The following is a 19542-nucleotide window of genomic DNA, read 5'->3' as shown; positions in this document are numbered from 1 at the left end:
GCACCCCAGATTTTAGTACTGGCATTCCCTTTGTCTGTTTTGATGCTTTGTTCGTGGGTGTTTGGTGATAGTCTTGTAGAAGCGGGCCCCATTCAATCAATCCGGCGCTCGGCTTGGAGCAAAATTTTTTATTTGTCCCTCCATCCATTTGACTTTGACACCCCTGCATTAGAGAATTACTGATTGTCAAACTGCTTTTTTATTTGCTGGTATTTCTTTTATTCGAACAAAATGCTAGTGCTTGGTGGGGACCAGAAATATGTTGTTGAACAGGCCAATTACATCTGCAGTCAGTTTGCCCCTGACTACAGCTCCCCATGCCTGCACGTAGATGTTTCAGTACTGTATTCTGCTGGCTCGTTCGCAGCACCAGGTGGGCTTTAGTGGGAGCCCTCTTGAATGGTTTGGAACCTATTCAAGCCTAGGTTGCTCTGAGTCCCACCCCTCCGTTTTATTGTGCTCCACAGAGTTCTATTTTGGGGTGCTGTTTTCATTCTATTTCTGATCCATCCTAAGAAAACATGGTATTTCCTTCAATTTCTATGTGGATGACAGTCACGCACATCAACCCAATTCTGGCTTTCCTTCACAGACTGCCGGTACATTTTAAAGTTAATTTTAACATACTTCTATTTGTTTTCAAATCTATAAATGGCCTTTCCCGACCTTACCTTTGTGATCTCCTCCAGTGCAGTCTCAGACTTGGTGGAATCAGCACAAAGCCATTTCTGCAATCTAGTAGTGAGTGATATTAGAACTTTAAACTACAGCCGACCCCTGCACAATCAGGGTTCGCTACCTGCGGATTTGCAATTTTTTTCTTTCCTAGTACAGTATTTAAAAAAACAAACAAAGAAACAAACATATTTAGGTGTTTTTCACAATTTTAAGACAAGATAAGATAACCTTTATTTGTCCCACACTGGGGAAATTTGCAGTCTACAGCAGCAAAATTGGGAGGGGGGGGGGGTAGAAAAGAAAAAAAACAAAGTGTTGCATGTACAAAATAAATGTTTCAGAAAAATAACTGTACACAGTATAGAATGCAATATAAGATATAGATATAAGCATATATGCAACTGCATATATGCAGCATAAGGTGGCTGTGCTATTTTCAATGGTTACAGGATTTCACATGTTTATTTAGCAGCCTGACAGCCGTCGGTATGAACGGGCGGTGGTATCTCTCCTTCTTGCAGCGCGGGTGTAACAGTCTCTGGCTGAAGGAGCTACCCAGTGATGTCAGGGTGGGCTGGAGGGTGAGGGAGGGACTGTCCATCATAGCTTTTAGCTTAGCTAGCATCGTCCTGTTGCCCACCTCCTCCAGAGTGTCCAGGGAGCAGCCAGGACAGAACTGGCCCTTCTGACCAGTCGCTCCAGTCTCTTTCTGTCCCGGGCCGAGATGGTGCCTGACCAGCAGACAATGCCATAATGGATGACCGAAGCCAACACCGAGTTATAGAAGGTCATAAGGAGTGACCCCTGAACCTTATCCAATATCTCAGCTTTTCTTGGTGGAAAATGTATATTGTGAGTTTTTCTTTATTTTTTTTGAAGAATTTGGTTTTTTTTTTAAAGTAAAAAGATTAATTTTGTGGGGGTAGAGGGGGATAAATCAAAGGGCCACTTTGAGTGTGGTCAGGGGCTGCATGTGGCCCATTCCTGAATTAGATGTAAAAAAAAAAAATATATATATATATATATATATATATATATATATATATATATCCATCCATCCATCCATCCATTTTCCGAACCGCTTGATCCTCACTAGGGTCGCGGGGGGTGCTGGAGCCTATCCCAGCCATCTCCGGGCAGTAGGCGGGGGACACCCTGAATCAGTTGCCAGCCAATCGCAGGGCACACAGAGACGAACAACCATCCACGCCCACACCCACACCTAGGGACAATTTAGAGCGTCCAATCAGCCTGACATGCATGTTTTTGGAATGTGGGAGGAAACCGGAGCACCCGGAGAAAACCCACGCAGGCCCGGGGAGAACATGCAAACTCCACACAGGGAGGCCGGAGCTGTGCACTGTGAAGCCGACGTGCTAACCACTGGACTACCGGGCCGCCCTATCGAAATATTATTGCACATTAGAATTCCATTTAAAACCAAATGTGGAGTCAATACCTTTTAAGTTTCATGATATAATTCTCTGAACAGGTGTATGAAAACAGTGGATCTTTACACATTCATTTAAATTGAATTATCCCTACCGCGTATCCTCACTTGTTTATTATGAATTATGGTTAGTGAATTGGGCAGATGTAACTCTGAACATCTGATATTGGGGATAGATTAAATTTAAATTTATTTTTGAGCGGGACCAAATATCTCAATCGATGAAAAATTCAACTCTCTAAGAGTATTGTCATTTCGTTTTTTTACAGTGTGTTTTGTTGCTGTAATTGTTCACATTGAAAAGACTGAGTGAGAGAGAGACTTTATCTACCATATTAATTTCATCGGGCAGCACTGTGAAGATTAGTGAGCACCTCGTCTCGCAGTACAGAGGTCCAGGGTTTGATTATGTGCTTCCTGTGTGCAGTTTGCATGTTCTCCCCGTTGTTTTCTCTGGGAAATCTGGTTTCCTCCCACATTCCAAAAACATGCATAGAACACTCTAAATTGTCCTTCGGCGTGATTGTGAGCATGAATGGTTGTTTTGTTTATGTGTGTTCTGTGATTAGCAGGCAACCAGTTTAGGGTGTAGCCCACCTACTGCCCGGAGAGAGCTGGGATAGGCTCCAGCACGCCCACGACCTTCGTGAAGATAAACGGATTAGAAAATGGATGGATGGACCTTGTCAATTCTTTTTGCTGTGCAATGATGAGATTATATCACTGAGAGATGAGGAAAGTGTTTTATTCTCCTGACCCCAGTCCCGTGGAATGTGAAGGCAAGCTATGGCTAAAAAAACAAAAAAGGGGATAATTTCTCAGTGTTTACCACTCTGTTTTTACTATGCACATGACAAATCATCTTAATCTTAACATTCATACTTTTTCTTTTTTTTTTTTGGTAGGCTATCTGTTGCACTTTATTGAATTGCACCTGTGACAACTTCAAGCCTGGGAAGATGAAACGTCGGCAGTGTGAAAACTGCAAGCATGGCTGGGTTGCACATGGTAAGAGCGGAAATGTTTTAGTACAAGGTATATTCATAGTTATATATTGACTTTATTGTTGTGCAGCTCTGAAATAGGACGACAGGCCATTTTTCACTGTTTTTGAGTATTTCATCCCACAAACAAATGGTTAAACATTTCAGGGGTGGGAGATGTGGCATGTCTGTTTTCAGTCAAATTAAGGGGATATTCAGAAAATGCATAGTTTTCTTGAGTTGTGGGCCCTGCAGTTAGTTGAATTACATTTTAATTACAGTGGAGCCTCAAGTTTCAAGCGTCATTGATTTTGTGAGTCCATTTGTAACATGTTCATGAATCGTGGTAATGTTTCCATTGAAATGAATGGAAATGCAATAACTGTATTTTCATGCCCATAACACACACATAGAAGTCCAAAAAAATAAATTTTCTCCAAATAGTCAGGGCACCTAATAATGCAAGTCGCCTTGTGTATGCACCGAGTTCCAAAATCTGTAGACTGCTGTTGCGTGACTTCGATGAGGGTTCTGCTTGACAGACTGATGTTGTGCCGACATGTTGCTTAAATAGAGGAAAGCCAAACGTAACTGAGGACACCATATGGACGTTAAAGTGGGAAGGGTGGGCGTCAAAGAGGACACCATAGGCACGCGCCCAGTCGGTGGCGGGATATGCATTGCGCAAAATAACGTCTCGTAAATGGCGCCTACGAAGAGACGCTGACAAAGCACAGTTTAAACTGCAAGCTATCAGTTATGCGGAGGTCTATCAGAATCAAGCAGCCATGAGAGAATTCAAGATCAACTAATCCATGGTGCTTGATGCTTATGTTTTATGAAACGGCGTCATCTATCTATCCAGGCAAAGACGACCGTGCCGCAGCACCATCCGGCAGATTACAAGGAAAAACTGGCCATCTTCTATTCCTACTGCAGTAAAGAGTGTAACGCCTTATGTTCAATAGAGATGCATTCTTGGTTAGTTTAATTCTTCATTTCACCACTCTGCCGGCCTTACTTGGCTTCCATTACTGACTGTTCTCTCAAACAATCCCCTACTCCTCCATACTTTCTTGGGCTACAGCAAGCGATGTGGGAAAGGCCTACTTTGCATTTTGAAATGCAACAAAAAGATTGCCGACGGAACCCCACACTAGAAAATTGAGTTTCATTGTTACTTACCACCTTGTCGGAGACGCCAAATTTAGCAAAGGTTGTGTTCAGTCTCTGTATGATCTGAGATGTGGTCGTTGGCAGGTGCAGTACATCCAGGAATCGTGAATAGTAGTCCAAAACCAGGAGATGTTCACAGAGATCAAGACCAATCTGTTTCCATGGATGATTGGGCAGAGCTTGGGGGGGATAAGGGATTCCTTGTTTTAGCCTCGCCTATTCTCCAAACACTTCTGGCATGACTCCACAATGATCTTGAGTTCCACAGAGTGTACAGGCCACCATACTGATCCTTTGGCCCTGTCTCTGCACTTTGTTTGCCCCTGATTTCCACCATGTATCTTTTGCAAGAGCTCTGCTCTTATTTTCCTCTGACATACAATTCGGGTTCCTCTTATTATCGTTTCATCACCTTCTGATAGCTTGTTTTTCACTTTTGCAAAGTCTCTAATGTGCAGCGGAACTTTGTTGCATTACACTGTCAGTGGCTGTTGCCATTCTGATGCAGCTGGGGAGGCAGAGAGGCGATGCAACACTGTGGCTACGTAGCAGGCCACATCTTCATGTATGTCCGCTCTGTCCATTACTTGAGGGTTACGAGACAGGGTGTCTGCCGCAGGGTCTTCCCAGGTACATATTCTGCTTTTGTATTGTACCTCAGGAGTCTCCTCATCAATAGTCGCTGACAGCTCACGGAAACATTGTCTAGGCTTCGGCTGTTGACAAGTAGTACCAATGGCTTGTGGTCGGTCTCAAGCCAAAACTGAACCAAGCTATAGAGGTATTCATCAAATTTCTCACACGCTCATAAACTGGCCAGGAATTCCCTCTCAATTTGCGCATACTGGGTTTTGGCTTCTGTGAGACGTCTGGAACAGAAGGCTACTGGCTTCCATTCCTCTCCATGGAGCTGGAAAAGCACACCCCCCAGGCCACAGCTGACACAGCAGGGGTTCTAGAGACATCATAGAAGGTGAGAACTGGTGCAGTTGCCAGGATCTCCCTGATGTTCTGAAAGGCTGACTGCTGTGAGTAGCTCCACGTCCAAGAGTTCTTGCTCTTCAGAAGCTCATAAAATGGCTGGCAGTTCGCTTGTGGACATAACTTCCGAGATGGTTCACCATGACAAGGACTCTCTTTAGCTCCTGAACGTTTTCTAGTAGTGCTAGCTGGTGGATGCCTTCAACCTTTTCTGAATCGGGCTTGACCCCTGACTGGTCATTGATGTGTCCCAGAAAACATAGCTGACTCTGTCTGAAGGCGCATTTGTCTTTGTTGAGTTTCAGGCCTGCTAACTACACGCATAACCTATTCAGCATTTGGAAGGGTACACGGCGGGCAGTGTGCAAACACGTGTGGTGTAGCATCATCCTTAAGATGTTTTTTGATAGGCTCAATTTTTAGAGTGCCATGCTCACAAAAAGCATATTGGAAGCCATGAATGGTCTGATCCACTTGCCTATTAGGCTCATCTTTACTCACAGAGGTCTGCTAAGTAGGTTCCTGATAGTTGGACCGCACACTATAGATGATTTCCTTTCCTTGAAGCAAACTGTGGCAGTGGTGTGATCAAGACACAGTATCTCACCTCTGGGGTTGTCGATCGAGATTTCAGCTGGTATCAGACCTCGTCGTAGGGTGAGGCACACACCATTCGGTTGCTTGTGTCACCCACTTGACAATGCCAATTTTCTCCATCCTGTGTAATTCCTCTTTCACTTTGTCAAGGAAGGGCACACGGCGGGCAGTGTGAATGATGTGTGGCATCGCATCATCCTCCAGATGCATTTTGACAGGCTCGGAGTGCCATGCTCAGCAAAAGCTTGGTGAAATGGTTAGTGTCACATGATCCATTCGCCATACTAGTTTCATTTTTACTGACAGGATCTGCTAAGTAGGTTCCCTCCCGATTCACAACCAATTCGCAATGTTCTGAAAGGTTGGAAAAGGCTCGGATGAAACACTCTGCTTTTTCACCCAGTCGCTGGATATGCTGGTGCAAACATGCAGGGAAAATGTAGTGATTAACTTTTTTATTAATTCATTCATTCATTTTCCGAACCACTTTATCCTCACTAGGGTCGCGGGGGGTGCTGGAGCCTATCCCAGCTGTCTTTGGGCAGTAGGCGGGGGACATCCTGAATCGGTTGCCAGCCAATCGCAGGGCACACAGAGACGAACAACCATCCACGCCCACACTCACACCTAGGGACAATTCAGAGTGTTCAATCAGCCTGCCATGCTTGTTTTTGGAATGTGGGAGAAACCAGAGTACCCGGAGAAAACCCACGCAGCGGAGAACATGCAAACTCCACATAGGGAGGCTGGAGCTGGAATTGAACCCGGTACCTCTGCACTGTGAAGTCGATGTGCTAACTACTGGACTACCGGGCCACCACTAACTTTTTCACCACAATGCTGAAATCATCTCCATGGCCCTATTCGGCAAACATGAATCAACTCATTGCCAATGGCACACAGTATATTAGGCAGCGCACCTGGACTTTGCTGTCATTCTTGTCCAGCCTTGTTGTGAGCCTGAACCATTCGAAACTATGCCTCTTGTCCATTAATTTGGTTTATCGAACAAAAAACCTGTCAGCGAATTAAATGTCGCCATGCTGAATTGTCTTCTCGGCAAGTACTCCCACTTCTGACACTATGTAGAATGATCCAAGTCAAGTATATTTGTGAACTGTCTTTATTGGTTATGACAGGAACAGGTGGCATAAACTTCAGCTTGGCACGTAAACTCTACTGACGTAAAACATTCTGCTGCAAAAGATGTCACTTCACCGCTGCAAAGCACAACGACATATTTGCATATGTGACAATGTGTACAAAGATATACATAGATTCATTCACTCGTCCATGCCAAGACCATTCATATGCCAAAATCCGTACGTAAATGGGGTAATTTTTCTTTGAAAACTGTGCAACTCGAATTGTATGTAAAAAGGGGCGTTTGTAAGTTGAGGTTCCATTGTACATTGTTTGAATTTACACGTTATAAAAATGTTTTGCCCTCTCCATGATGACATTAATTTACCTCATACCAAATAATGTAGGCTAAAATATGTTAAATCATATGCACATTACTAATGACCCTGTGGCAAATTATTTTGGGGCACAGTTATATCAAATTCATATACAGTACACAATATGCTAGAATTATATATTTTGGCTGTACAAATATTGTGTTTTTCACACATTTTTGCATTTATTACTTGGGTTAATCCACAAGCCAAGTAGGCCAAAATGAATAGAAAATGTAAGAAGTGTGTTTCAAACCTGCATTACAATCATACTTGTCCTATTATAATATTGAAATGTTTATTGAAAACCAACACGCTGTTCTGTGGTACAGTACTGAAAATGTGTCATCCAGGGAATGTGAAATGTGAATGTGAAAGTTTTGTGTATTTGTTCTAGCTCTTAGTAAACTGAAGTTGCACCACATGTATCAGAACGGCCAGGTGGAGATCGTGCATTCCAATGTGGTGTTTGACATCTGCAGCCTGATGCTCTATGGGACCCAAGCTATTCCCATACGCCTGAAGATTCTCTTGGACCGCCTTCTTTCAGTTCTCAAACAGGAAGATGTTATCAAGATTCTTAATGCACTTGACTGGACACTACAGGACTACATACGCGGATATGTACTGCAGGTAAATACGAGCAAGTGGGCTGGGGCGACTCGTACATATGTGAACATGTTTTTATGCTTTAACCTTAACTTTAACCACAACTTTTTTTCTTCTCATAGTACCACAAATGAAAGGAGATTGGAGATTTTAAAGCGACACACCACAAAAAATCCATTATCCTTCATTGTATTAGCGAGTGTGGATAAACATTAATAGTACAAATATGAATGACATCCGAGTCCCTGAAAAAAAAGCTAGTGCTTGAGTATCAAAATACAGTAATGACATACCCATATTGGACATTTTTGACCAGTTCCCATAATCCCTGTGACGTACTATGTGCTGTACACTGTACTGGTGGTTCTCAACCTTTTTTCAATGATGTACCTGCTGTGAAATTTTATTTCATCCAAGTACTGTACCCCCTACAGCGCTAAGCATTTTTAGATGAAAAAAAGAGAGTGCAGTGTCTGAATCATTAAGTTTTAGAACGCACTTTGTCGTGGTATCTCCAGAACTATTGGGGAAAAAAGAAAGAAAACAGTTGGGCTTGTGCTTCACTGAGGAGCTTCTTCATTCTTGATGGCAGGGCGGCAACTATTATGTTCAAGCTCTTTTTTTTTTTTTTTCAATTTGGCCAAGCTGTCTTCGGGCAATAGGCAGGGGACACCCTGAACCGGTTGTGTGTGACATTCTATATGTTTTCAATGCCGACGCAAGGTGGCCAAAAGTTAATTTCAGTTTACTAGGGTGAAATGGGCTAAGATTGCCTTGGAACACCTCAAACACGCCAATAGTCACCCAAACACACGTACTGCATATGGAACACGCTGGCGGAGCACTGGGAGCTCTGGGTGGACTTATTTATTAAATCCAACATCCCTTAGCTCCACTGCTGCAGGGAGGGGTTTTTTTTGACAGCCGGCTACATCCTCTAGCCAAAGAGGACCGCATTGGCCAATGCCAGCTTTGACAAGCTGGTCTTCGTCACGGGGAACATGTCCATATTGGGGTACCACAGCGACAAGGGACGGTTTGAGGAGAACAAGAAGCAGGGGGCTGAACACAGCTCATGAACTTTAATGTTTATGAATTATGAAAGCTCTGCCGTTAGCTTCACTCCCACGGTGGCATGCATGAATGTAAGGATGGAAGTGCTTTAAAAGGATGAGGATAAATTGGGACAATTATTTTATGAATATGGACGAGGGAGAATGACGGAAGTGTGCCCAGGTCGCGGACGGAGGACAGGGGATGGACCAGAAAATTAGGGCATAGATGTGTGTGTGTGTGTCACACAAACATACACCCCCATCACACACACACGCACACACACAGTTGTATTTAACTATACTATACTAGTATATTTCGCTATACGATTATAAAGAAAATGGATAACTTAGGTGACATCTGATCATGTCACGTCTTCACATACTACTTTTTTACGTTTTTAAAGATTTGTCAGCCTCCGCATTTGAAACTAAACTTCGTAAATATAATTTTCCCTTTTCAATGTGTTTTTGTTACTCATTCATCCAGCCATTTTCCGATCCGTTTATCGTCACGAGGGTCGCCGGCGTGTTGGACCCTATCCCAGCTGTCTTCGGGCGGTAGGCTGGTTCCCTGCCAATCGCCGGGCACAAATAGACAAACAACCATTCTCACACACACACACACACACACACACACACACACACACACACACACACACACACACACACACACACACACACACACACACACACACACACACAGTCACACCTATGGACAATGTAGAGTGATCAATTAATCAACCATACATGTTTTTGGAATGTGAAAGGAAACCGGAGTACCCGGAGAAAACCCATGCAGGCACAAAGAGAACATGCAAATTGCACACAGGAAGGCCGGGGCCGGAATCGAACACCCAACTTCTGCATCATTAACATTTGACATTGACCTCCATGTTTCTTACATTCCCAGCGGTTTCAACATAAATCTGTGACTCTTTTCACCAGCATCAATTTTTACTTACTTACTTACCTTGTATTTTCATTAGCATTGCGATTTTTCTACACCGACTTACTCAAATATTTAACTTATTTTACCACTTTACCGCCTCAACATTCAATAACAGTATTTCCTTGAATTCATGTTTCTTAAATTCTCAGCATTTTAAACAGATCTGTGACTCCAAGGGTGTTTTCATGAGTGTCAAATGCTGATATTATTATTTCTACTGCAATTAATACAGACTTACTCACAGGCATACTTTTACTAGCACAACTGTTTGCTTAGAATACAGAATACCTGTATTTTAAAGAATTATTATTCGAGGGAACTGTTTGCTTAGAATACAGAATACCTGTATTTTAAAATATTATTATTTGAGGGAATTGTAAACTGATTCATCAAAGCAAAACCTATACAATAGATTGTTTCAGTGAAAGGGCTAAAGCTGAGTAATATTTGCACATTCACACACTGATGAAGACATGATGAAGACATAATGAAATTAAAGGAACTCACCAGTGACTCAGTTCTCAAGTAGCTATCCAGGAATCAGAAATCAACACAGAGTAATTGATAATTTAAATGATTGCACAGCAATATAATGACGTTTCTCAAGGTTTGTGGTTGTGCCAACACTGTCTTTTATTCTGCAGTCCTTTCTAGGACATAGTTTGTCATCCACCCTGAACTATAAAGATGAATGAGTAGCTAATGTTGAAATAGCTTTCTTCATGAGAATGAAAGTAAGGCGGATCTCTTACTTTCATTCTATGATATCAATTCATCCATGCTTTGCTTCCTTGTCCTACTTTGCTATCACATTTCCCCTGTTTTGTCTGTAGGATGTAGCAGGGAAAGTACTGGATCGTTGGGCCATCATGACATTTGAGGAGGAGATTGCCACCCTGCAGCAGTTTCTGCGCTTCGGTGAGACCAAATCCATCGTGGAGCTCATGACAAGAGAAGACAAGGAAGGACAAGCAGTACTAGTTCCCAGCACTTGCACCATCTCAGATATTCACACTTTCATTGAACGAAATACCCCATTCCCTCCTGCCAACTTGTCTACAATCAAAACAGAGAAGTTGAAAGATTACAACATGCACCACTTTGAGACTTTCATGAAAAGCATGGCCTTCATGCTGCCTTTCCATCTGTTAAATTCTATTCCAGCTCCATTTCTTGGCTCCCCAGCAGGTACATGCCAGCAGCTTCACCAACATTACCAGAAGACATGCCAAGGGTCAGTAGAGCATCAGAGTCAGAAGCAAGATGATCAAGAACAGGACAATACAGTCACTGAGAACCCCCTCCATCTTCCATATTCAGCAGACAGCAGCCATATAGCTTCCAGCTCCGTCGCATTCACTGGTGTTCCAGACAAACCGGTGGAATGTCTTTCCTCAACAAAGGTTGAAGTGGAAGATTTTTCAACCCACGCCAACTACTCTGATGGACCCCCGAAACACTGTATGACCTCTGATGCGATTCAAATGTTATCTTTTGGTCGGATGTGTGATGGAAACATTGGATTGGGCATTTCAAAAGGAAGTGGTGGAGGATCCCTGAAGAAGGGCCGTGTGTTTTGCAGTGCCTGTGAGAAGACGTTCTATGACAAAGGTACACTGAAAATCCATTACAATGCAGTTCACCTTAAGATCAAGCACAAGTGTACAATTGAAGGATGCAACATGGTATTCAGTTCACTGCGTAGTCGCAACCGCCACAGTGCCAATCCTAACCCACGACTTCACATGCCCATGAATCGCAACAATCGAGACAAAGACATGCGAGACAACTTACCTCCTGAAGAATGCTATCCTGGAGAGAAAATGTCAGAATACGTCACATCTATTCCAATCTCCCCGGCAGAAAGTCACCAATCAGTTTCCAGCTACATGGTGAATCGAGTGGATGGTGGCCCAAGGATTAACATCAGCTCTTTTCCCAGTAGAGGACAGAGTGGCATTCTTTTCCCAAATGGAAAGACAGTGCAGCCAGTCCTGCCTTTCTACCGCAGCCTTGTTACACCGGCAGAACTTGCCAACACCCCAGAAACTATACCCTCACTGCCCTCACTGTCATCTTCGGTGTCTGTAAAACCTACCACAGTTCCTAACATCTGCAATGCTGACCCCATACCCAAAAAAAAGCCTCGAAAGTCAAGTATGCCAATTAAGATAGAAAAGGAGATGTTGGAGCAAGATGAGCAGATTGATAAGGGGAGTAACTTTGAGCAGGACCATCCTTTACTGAATGGAGACAAAGAATTATGCAGGTGTCACAGAGCAGAAGGGAACATTATTTACCTGGGAGGTGGCATTGAGCACGAAGAAAAAATTGTGTATTTTGATGAGGATCAAGAAAGGAAATGTAGCAAGTGTTTGTTGGACCAAACCACAGGGATGTTCAAGGATGAGCACAAAAATGAAGACATACAGCAAGAGGAAACCGCAACCACCATGAGTTCATCCTCTCCTTTAAAAAACAAGTTTATCAAGAGCCTTTGCGACAACCGATTGGCCAGTCAGGAACCAGGCGTCAATGAGGAAATTGATGAAAAAGAATGGAAAAATACGCTGCATGAACATCATCAAGTTTCCAAGATGAAGTGGCGTGAGCACACACTGACTAATGGGAATGCACTTCAACTTTCAGAGCACAAGAAAGAACCTTCTGAGCCCTGTGTAGATTGTCATGACAACTCAAGTTTGTCAGACTTTGACCCCTCTGCTTACCAGTTTCCCCATTGTGAGATTTGTGGAAAGACTTTTAAGAACCACGACGGAGTCAAGATGCACTACCAAAATGTGCACCTGAAGGAGCTGCACATCTGCACAGTGAATGGCTGCAGTGCAACATTTCCCTCACGCAGGAGCAGAGACCGGTAAGATGAAGACAAGCTTGAATATGTCACAGAAAGTAGATGAAGACTGGGGCTTAGAATCAGGAATTATGGGAAGAAGTGGTGCAGTGTGACAACTTCATATTTTTACAATTGAGAACCGAACACGTTTAAAGAATGATCGAACGCCTTGGCCCGACCCTTCACTCGGGGGGACGCGAGATGATTCTCCCTTTAGCTTGTAACCCGTACCTTTCTCCGCCCACCAGGCGCAGCGTAGCTCCGGCGGGGCCATGCGGGCAGCATCGTTTCAGTCCCGGACGGCCGCTCGGGTGTGCGCTAAAGTTTTCTGCCCTTTACTGCACTTGCAATGCGCATCTTTCCTGGCCCTCCTGGCTTAAAGAAGCTCTGGCGGGGCCAAGCGGGCAGCATTGCTTCCGTCCGTGTGCGCCGAAGCCTTCTACCCTTTGCTTGACACTCGCGCCCCTTCCAGCCCCCCGCACCAACATCCTCGTTGTAATCTCCTTGGCGCGGCAGCTGTGCAGCTAAGGCGAGCTACTGTGCAAAAACGGCTCTGTCCGACACTTTGCGTGAGTGGGCGTGAGATGTTCCTTCTCTTTGCTTGCCAACTGCGTGGCACAGCTCTGGAGGGGCCAAGCGGGTGGCATCGGTTACATCCTGCACCGTCACGCAGGGGTGCACCGACTTTTTTCTGCTCTCAGCGGCACAGATCCAGTGCGATGAAGCGCGCGGCATCAGTTCAGTTTGCGCAGGTCTCTGTCAAGGTTTTTCTGCCCTTAGCTTGACACCCGCGCCCCTCCCGGCACTCCACACCCTCCTCCTCATCGGAGCCGCATTTGTGCAGGCACAGCGCAGCTCACTCGGGGCTGTGGGTGGCAATGGCTCGATCTGGCCCTTCACGCAGATGACGCGAGATGATTGCTTGTAACCCAGGCCTTTCCCCGCCTGCCTGGCATGGCGCAGCTCTGGCGGGGCCAAGCGGGCAGCATCGGTTCAGTCTCAGACCATCGCTTGGGTGTGCGCTGAAGTTTTTTTATTTGCAACCCGCGTCGCTCCTGGCCCTCCTGGCTTGGTGAAGCTTTGGCGGAGCCAAGCGAGTATCATCGCTTCGGTTCCGGCACGTCGCGCGGGTGTGCGCCAAAGTCTTTTTCCTGCGCCCCTCCAAGCCCTCCGGAATCGCCTTGGCGCGGCTTATCGAAATGGCTACTTTGAAGGAGCGTGTGTTTTTGCAATCTGCTTTGAATAGATATAATAAAAGCAATTTAATCAGAATACTGTGCTCATGACAGAACCCATGTTTGTAGCCGGTGCAAAGCAGGTGAGTGTTCGGTTGACCTATGCTGTGTCACATGCAATACAATCACACAATCAAATATACATTTTCAAATAACACGCCTGAAGCAATCCCCTCCTCCACCCGGGTACCTGCAGACCCAGTTGTTGGCTGTTGACTCGGAACTGTTTGTAACCCGAAGGCACGTCCAACACCACTCTGAGGTCGTTCCCGAGTTGGGCTGTCTGTTGCAGCCGGGAGAGCTGGAAAACAGGCAGGACAGTGGCCCTCCAGGCCCGGAGCTGGACATGCCTGCATTAGGCATTGGACTAAAGTTTTGCAAAAATGATTAATAAATGATGGTATTTTTTTTCTGCAGACATAGTGGAAATCTCAACCTTCACCACAAGCTGATGACCAAAGTCCATGAAAACAAAACAAAACTCCTCTACACTCCCTCAACTCACTGCCAAGTGAGAGACTCTGTTGCCAGGAACCACGACCAGGATCTGTCAGACAAAGCTCTGTCTCTTCAAGACACAACCTGCCAGAACTCCGTGATCTTCAGAGGACACAATCACATGGGTTTGGTGTACGCCATCAGAAAAAATCCTTTACCTTTAGAACACAATGAAACATCTCACAAAGATGGCATTCCGGGATTAAGAGGGGAAAGCGGTGAGGATGGGATCAATGGGATCGTACTGGATCTAAGCACCTCTTCCTGTGCTCCAAATCACTGCACCAGCAGTGGTCGATCCTGCTGGGACTCAGATGGAGTTGACCATGAGGAAGGAAATGGGGCAGAGGAGGATGTCGTGGCGCTCCATATGGAGGACAGTGGTGAGAGCTGTGATGTATGTATAGGGAGGCTTCAAGGAGGGACATTGCTGCATGGGGGAAGCGAGATCTTGATTTACAGTGGTGAGGCACAGAATGGACTTCCGGGAGGAGAAAGTGAGTCGCCAATAACCTGCCATTTGTGCCAAAAAGTCTACTGCAACAAAGGGACATTCAGGGCCCACTACAAGACTGTGCATCTCAAATTGCTTCACAAATGTAAAGTTCCTGGGTGTTACATGACATTTTCTTCAGTACGCAGCAGAAACAGGCATAGCCAGAACCCAAACCTCCACAAAAAGCTGGTTGTTACCACAGGTGCATCTCTGGACCAGGGATAGTGGTTGTGGCAGATTTCATTCTGTCTGCTCATCCTTATGTGGTTCATTTTTAGAGCAACTGTGAGGCTCACCAATTTGAACTTTTAAGTGTAGTCTACCTTGCCAAATGTTTCGGGGAAAGGAAAACATATAATTGTCTGTGTAAAAAGAACAACTGAACAACACATGTGCCAGTGCAAATCTTGTGCACTTAAAATGGTCCAAATTTCAATACACATTAAATTGCAGTAAGAAATGGCACACACACACACACACAAACACACACACACACATTATATAGACATCCATCCATCCATTTTCTAATTCGCTCATCCCCAGGAGGGTCGCAGGTGTGCTGAAGTCCATACAACTATCTTGAGGCAGTAGGCAGAGTTGACCCTGAACTGGTTGCCAGCTAATCGCAGGGCACACTGCGATTAGCTGGCAATTAGCTGTTTTCAAGTAAAAGACGAACAACCATTCGCGCTCACAATTACACTTGTGACAATTTCGAGTGATCCATGAATCTGTTATGCATGTTTTATTGGAATGCGGGAGTACCTGGAGAAAACCCACGCAGGCACCGGGAGAACATGCAAACACCACACAGGAAGTGTGGAATCAAACCCTGCACCTCTGCACTGTGAGGTGGATGTGCTAACCAGTCGACCATCATGTTTTTGTGTGTGTGTGTGTGTGTATGTAAAGATATCCTGGTGTTTTTGTGTTCAATTAGTCACATATTTAGTACAAATATGGGCATAATGTAATAATCAAACTTGTGAAAAAAACGTTTTTCTTTCATGTTGTTAATTTTGACAATAGATTTCAAAAAAATCAAAGATCTGTTGTGTTGTTACTTGACCAGTAATTTATTTTGTTTGTTGTGATATGTATAAGTCTTTCTTTTCAGTTCTGTTGTATAATCCAAATGTTGACCAAAGATTTTTCGAATCATAGATGGATAAAAAAAAACCTTCATATGAAGGGAGGGAGTATGCAGTATTTAAAAAAAAAAAGCCATCTCCAAACTTTAAAAACGTTCCACCAGTATTCAGGCATCAGCTCAATTGTAATTTAAAAAAATGCCTCTTGAAAGCACAGGTTTATGGGATTTGCAAAGCACATGGAGTGTACCATATTTTCAGACTACATACCTGATTAAAAGCCGCAGCAGCTAAAGTCAGTCATAAAAACAAATATTTACATATACTGTATTCCGTTTCTTAGCTACGTGTCTCCATGTTATAACATGGGATACTGTGCCTGCAAAGAGAGGTTAAGAGGATGTTCTTTTCTGAAATTTTTAATTAGCATAAACACCAGTCAGTTTTTTTTTTTCAAAACAATGCTGAACAAGGCGAGTTCCATGGTTGAAATTCGTTAGAGAGCTTGTGCAGTCCTCTTCACCACAATGTAGTCCAAGCCTTTTGAAGTTCACGAGAGTTGTTATGAATAAATGGGGCCAGCAGATTCACTCCAAAATAGTACAAGCTTCGAATTACTGTAGTAAATGTATTTGGCCGAAGGGAAAATAGTTACAAATGCCAGGGCACTAATCTCATGGCGAGCACCAATGTTGTGTATCGCATGTAGGGCGTTTTAAACACTCTTTGGCTGACTTTAACATTTTTTTGGCCAAAGATATCATCATACAGGTCTCACACTGAATTATGCAAATGACTGACATGAATATTCAGTATGAACACGGACTCAGATAGTTTTATTGGTCCACTGTGGCATACTCTGTAATGTCATTGGTCAGTCGTGACGAGACGACGGTTAAATCTATTGGCGGCATGAATTCATCCACAAATGAACTTTAAAGCATGGGGAAAAAAGTAGCGGCTCATAGTCCAAAAATTATGGGTATTCTCCTGTGTTGCGCTGGTTGTCAAGTGGCCTGACTGACCGGACAAAAAAAACTTCATGTCTGGAGGTTTGCAATATATGTACTGTGAATGCATCAAACACTGAAAGACAAAATATTCATAAAGATAATGCAAATGTGTTTACACAAACAGACAGATGTGAAAAGCCATAAAGACATTGGTCATTGTACTGTGAATACATAAGTGGCTTTGCTAAACTAAATCATACCGGTAACAATGGTAATTAGGGTCATTTTATGTCCTTCCAGGTTTTATAATTTATTTTTTAATGAATGACAAAAAGGTCATGTTGTTGACTAGGACAATTTATACTGCTCCTATTACTTGTTTCTTTGTGTGTTACCAAACAATGATTCACCTACATTGTTGATTGTATTCTCTGTCGTTTTTTTGTTTGTATGTTTGTTTTTTACTAGTAAGTGAAATGATGTGACCATAATTTATTTTATTTTTTCACCAGTTTATTTTTATTAACAGCACATAAAATAAAAAGTCATATATTTGAATGGCTACTCTTTTTCAGTGTTCCATTAACATTTTTCTGTTTTCTATTTGTAAATACATTAAATACGTTTTCAAATAAATGCAATAATATGTGTCAAGACAGAAAAATATCAGACAGAACTGTTGAGCTCTATTTCTGTGAGCGTCGCATGTACGGCGCTTTGCATGTTAGACTAGGTGTTCGAAAATTTGCAGACGCACGTAAGCCAGCACATTTAAAAATGCACTGTTTATGCTGTTGTGGCCATGAATACAACCCTCATCTGCTGCCAAGCAAAGAGCCTCTTCTCGTGCACTTGTAGTGCACTCACATTTCTCATGGAGACATTTCTGTGCAGGAAAGGAACAGTGATCCATGCATGACTGGAGCATTGTCTTTGCTCTTAGCCAGTGTGGCAAAAGACCACGATAGTGGCTACCCACATTCGATGTAGAATGAACTGGAGAATTATACACCATGGAAGACGATGATGTAACAGACCAGTGGCTGGAGGTACTGGAGGCCAAACTTCACATTAGCACTGGAATTAAGCACTCTTTCTGCCTGTGTGAATGGCACCCTTGTTTCAAATTTGTAGACTTTAATGATCATCAGTCGTGGGGGCTCGCCTTCCTGCTGGGCCCGGTCCAGCTGCGGCTGAGACTCAATTTCAACAACTCTTCCAAAAGTTTGGCCACAAATTTTGTTGGGTTAGGGCGACTGATGCCGACTCCAAAATGTGCATGTTTTCAAGTAACAACTAATCTAATATTTTACTTTTACCATTCGAGTAATCTATCGTTGCTCTTCTAATATAACCAAATGTTACTTTTTCGTTGTATTGCTTCTACATGAAAGTAACATCAGGATTTGACAGACCTGTACTTTTTACTACCACAGACAGTAAAAATCAGCATTACCTTGACTACAAAATTTGCTGTGAACTGACCCACATGGTCATATCTTCTCAAGATTGATCACATTTGGTGATAGTCCAGGCCTGAAGACATCTACAGTTATTTTTTATCATAGTGGGAGCACCACCTACTGACTAAAGGAAACACGTTTTATCTTTTGATGTTTTTCTCCTAGCAGGATGACCAGATTTACATTATATTTGCTCTGAAGAGCGTTTAGGCCTTCATAATGTTGTAACGCGAACTTTGTAATTTTCCGCAAATTGCTTTTGTTGTGGCATCGTGCAGTACGCCAATAAAACAATGCTGATTCTTAGAGTCTAAACATGCACAAAACCTCATGAAGAATGCATGGCTGGCCTGGCTAACCCATTAATGTTTTATTAGGGTATCGTGGAATTTAAAAAAAAAAAGGCTCACGAGCACCCTTAGAATTTTTGGTGGTTTATGTAACAGCCCAAGACCTACAGAAAAGCATCTAGGAGCCATACATAACAGGAAGACCACCATTTGAATTTACTGTAAATCATCCTCTTGACTTCAAAAGCTGCTGTAACTTGACCCATAAGATCATATTTTATTTTAAAAAATGGGCACATTTGATGAGTCTAGGCCTAGACATTTGCAAACCTATTTTCGTCATAGTTGTGGCTACCTGCTGAAGGTAATATATGTTTTATTTTTCGATGTTTTTCTCCTAGTGGGATAACAAAAATACCTCACATTTGCTTGGAAGAGTGTTTAGGTCTTTATGATGTTGCAACAAGACGTTTGTGGCAATGCACATGTTGAACAATACTCTCATTTATTGTTTATTTATTTCCTTCACGTGTTTCATGGAGAAACCACCATTTTGTGATGTAATCTTGATTTGTGGTTTGATGTGTACCTGTGCGGGCGTGGCCAATAAATGTCCTCCTGCACACAGATGCTGTGGATTGCAGTGAGTGATTGAACAAGCAGTGGAGCGTTTCCTTGGTTTTTCATTTGCCACCAATTGCCTTCGTTCTTCATGTTTGGTGCT

General features: G+C 43.4%; 1 protein-coding gene across 1 annotated transcript; it reads left to right on the top strand.

Annotated features, from left to right (window-relative positions):
• The first annotated feature begins 331 nt into the window (after positions 1-331).
• On the top strand, positions 332-19480 carry bnc1 (basonuclin zinc finger protein 1). Its single transcript, XM_086106444.1, has 5 exons — positions 332-373; positions 3034-3136; positions 7720-7955; positions 10769-12813; positions 14445-19480. Exons 1-5 carry the CDS (start codon positions 332-334, stop codon positions 15244-15246), a joined length of 3228 nt encoding a protein of 1075 aa, XP_085962570.1. The 3' UTR covers positions 15247-19480.
• Positions 19481-19542: the final 62 nt, after the last annotated feature.

This window comes from Hippocampus guttulatus, chromosome 3 (genome assembly GCF_054856545.1).
Source record: "Hippocampus guttulatus isolate MCC_2025c chromosome 3, RoL_Hgut_1.0, whole genome shotgun sequence".
Taxonomy (NCBI): Eukaryota; Metazoa; Chordata; class Actinopteri; order Syngnathiformes; family Syngnathidae; genus Hippocampus; species Hippocampus guttulatus.
This window is presented reverse-complemented; position numbering and strand designations above follow the sequence as displayed.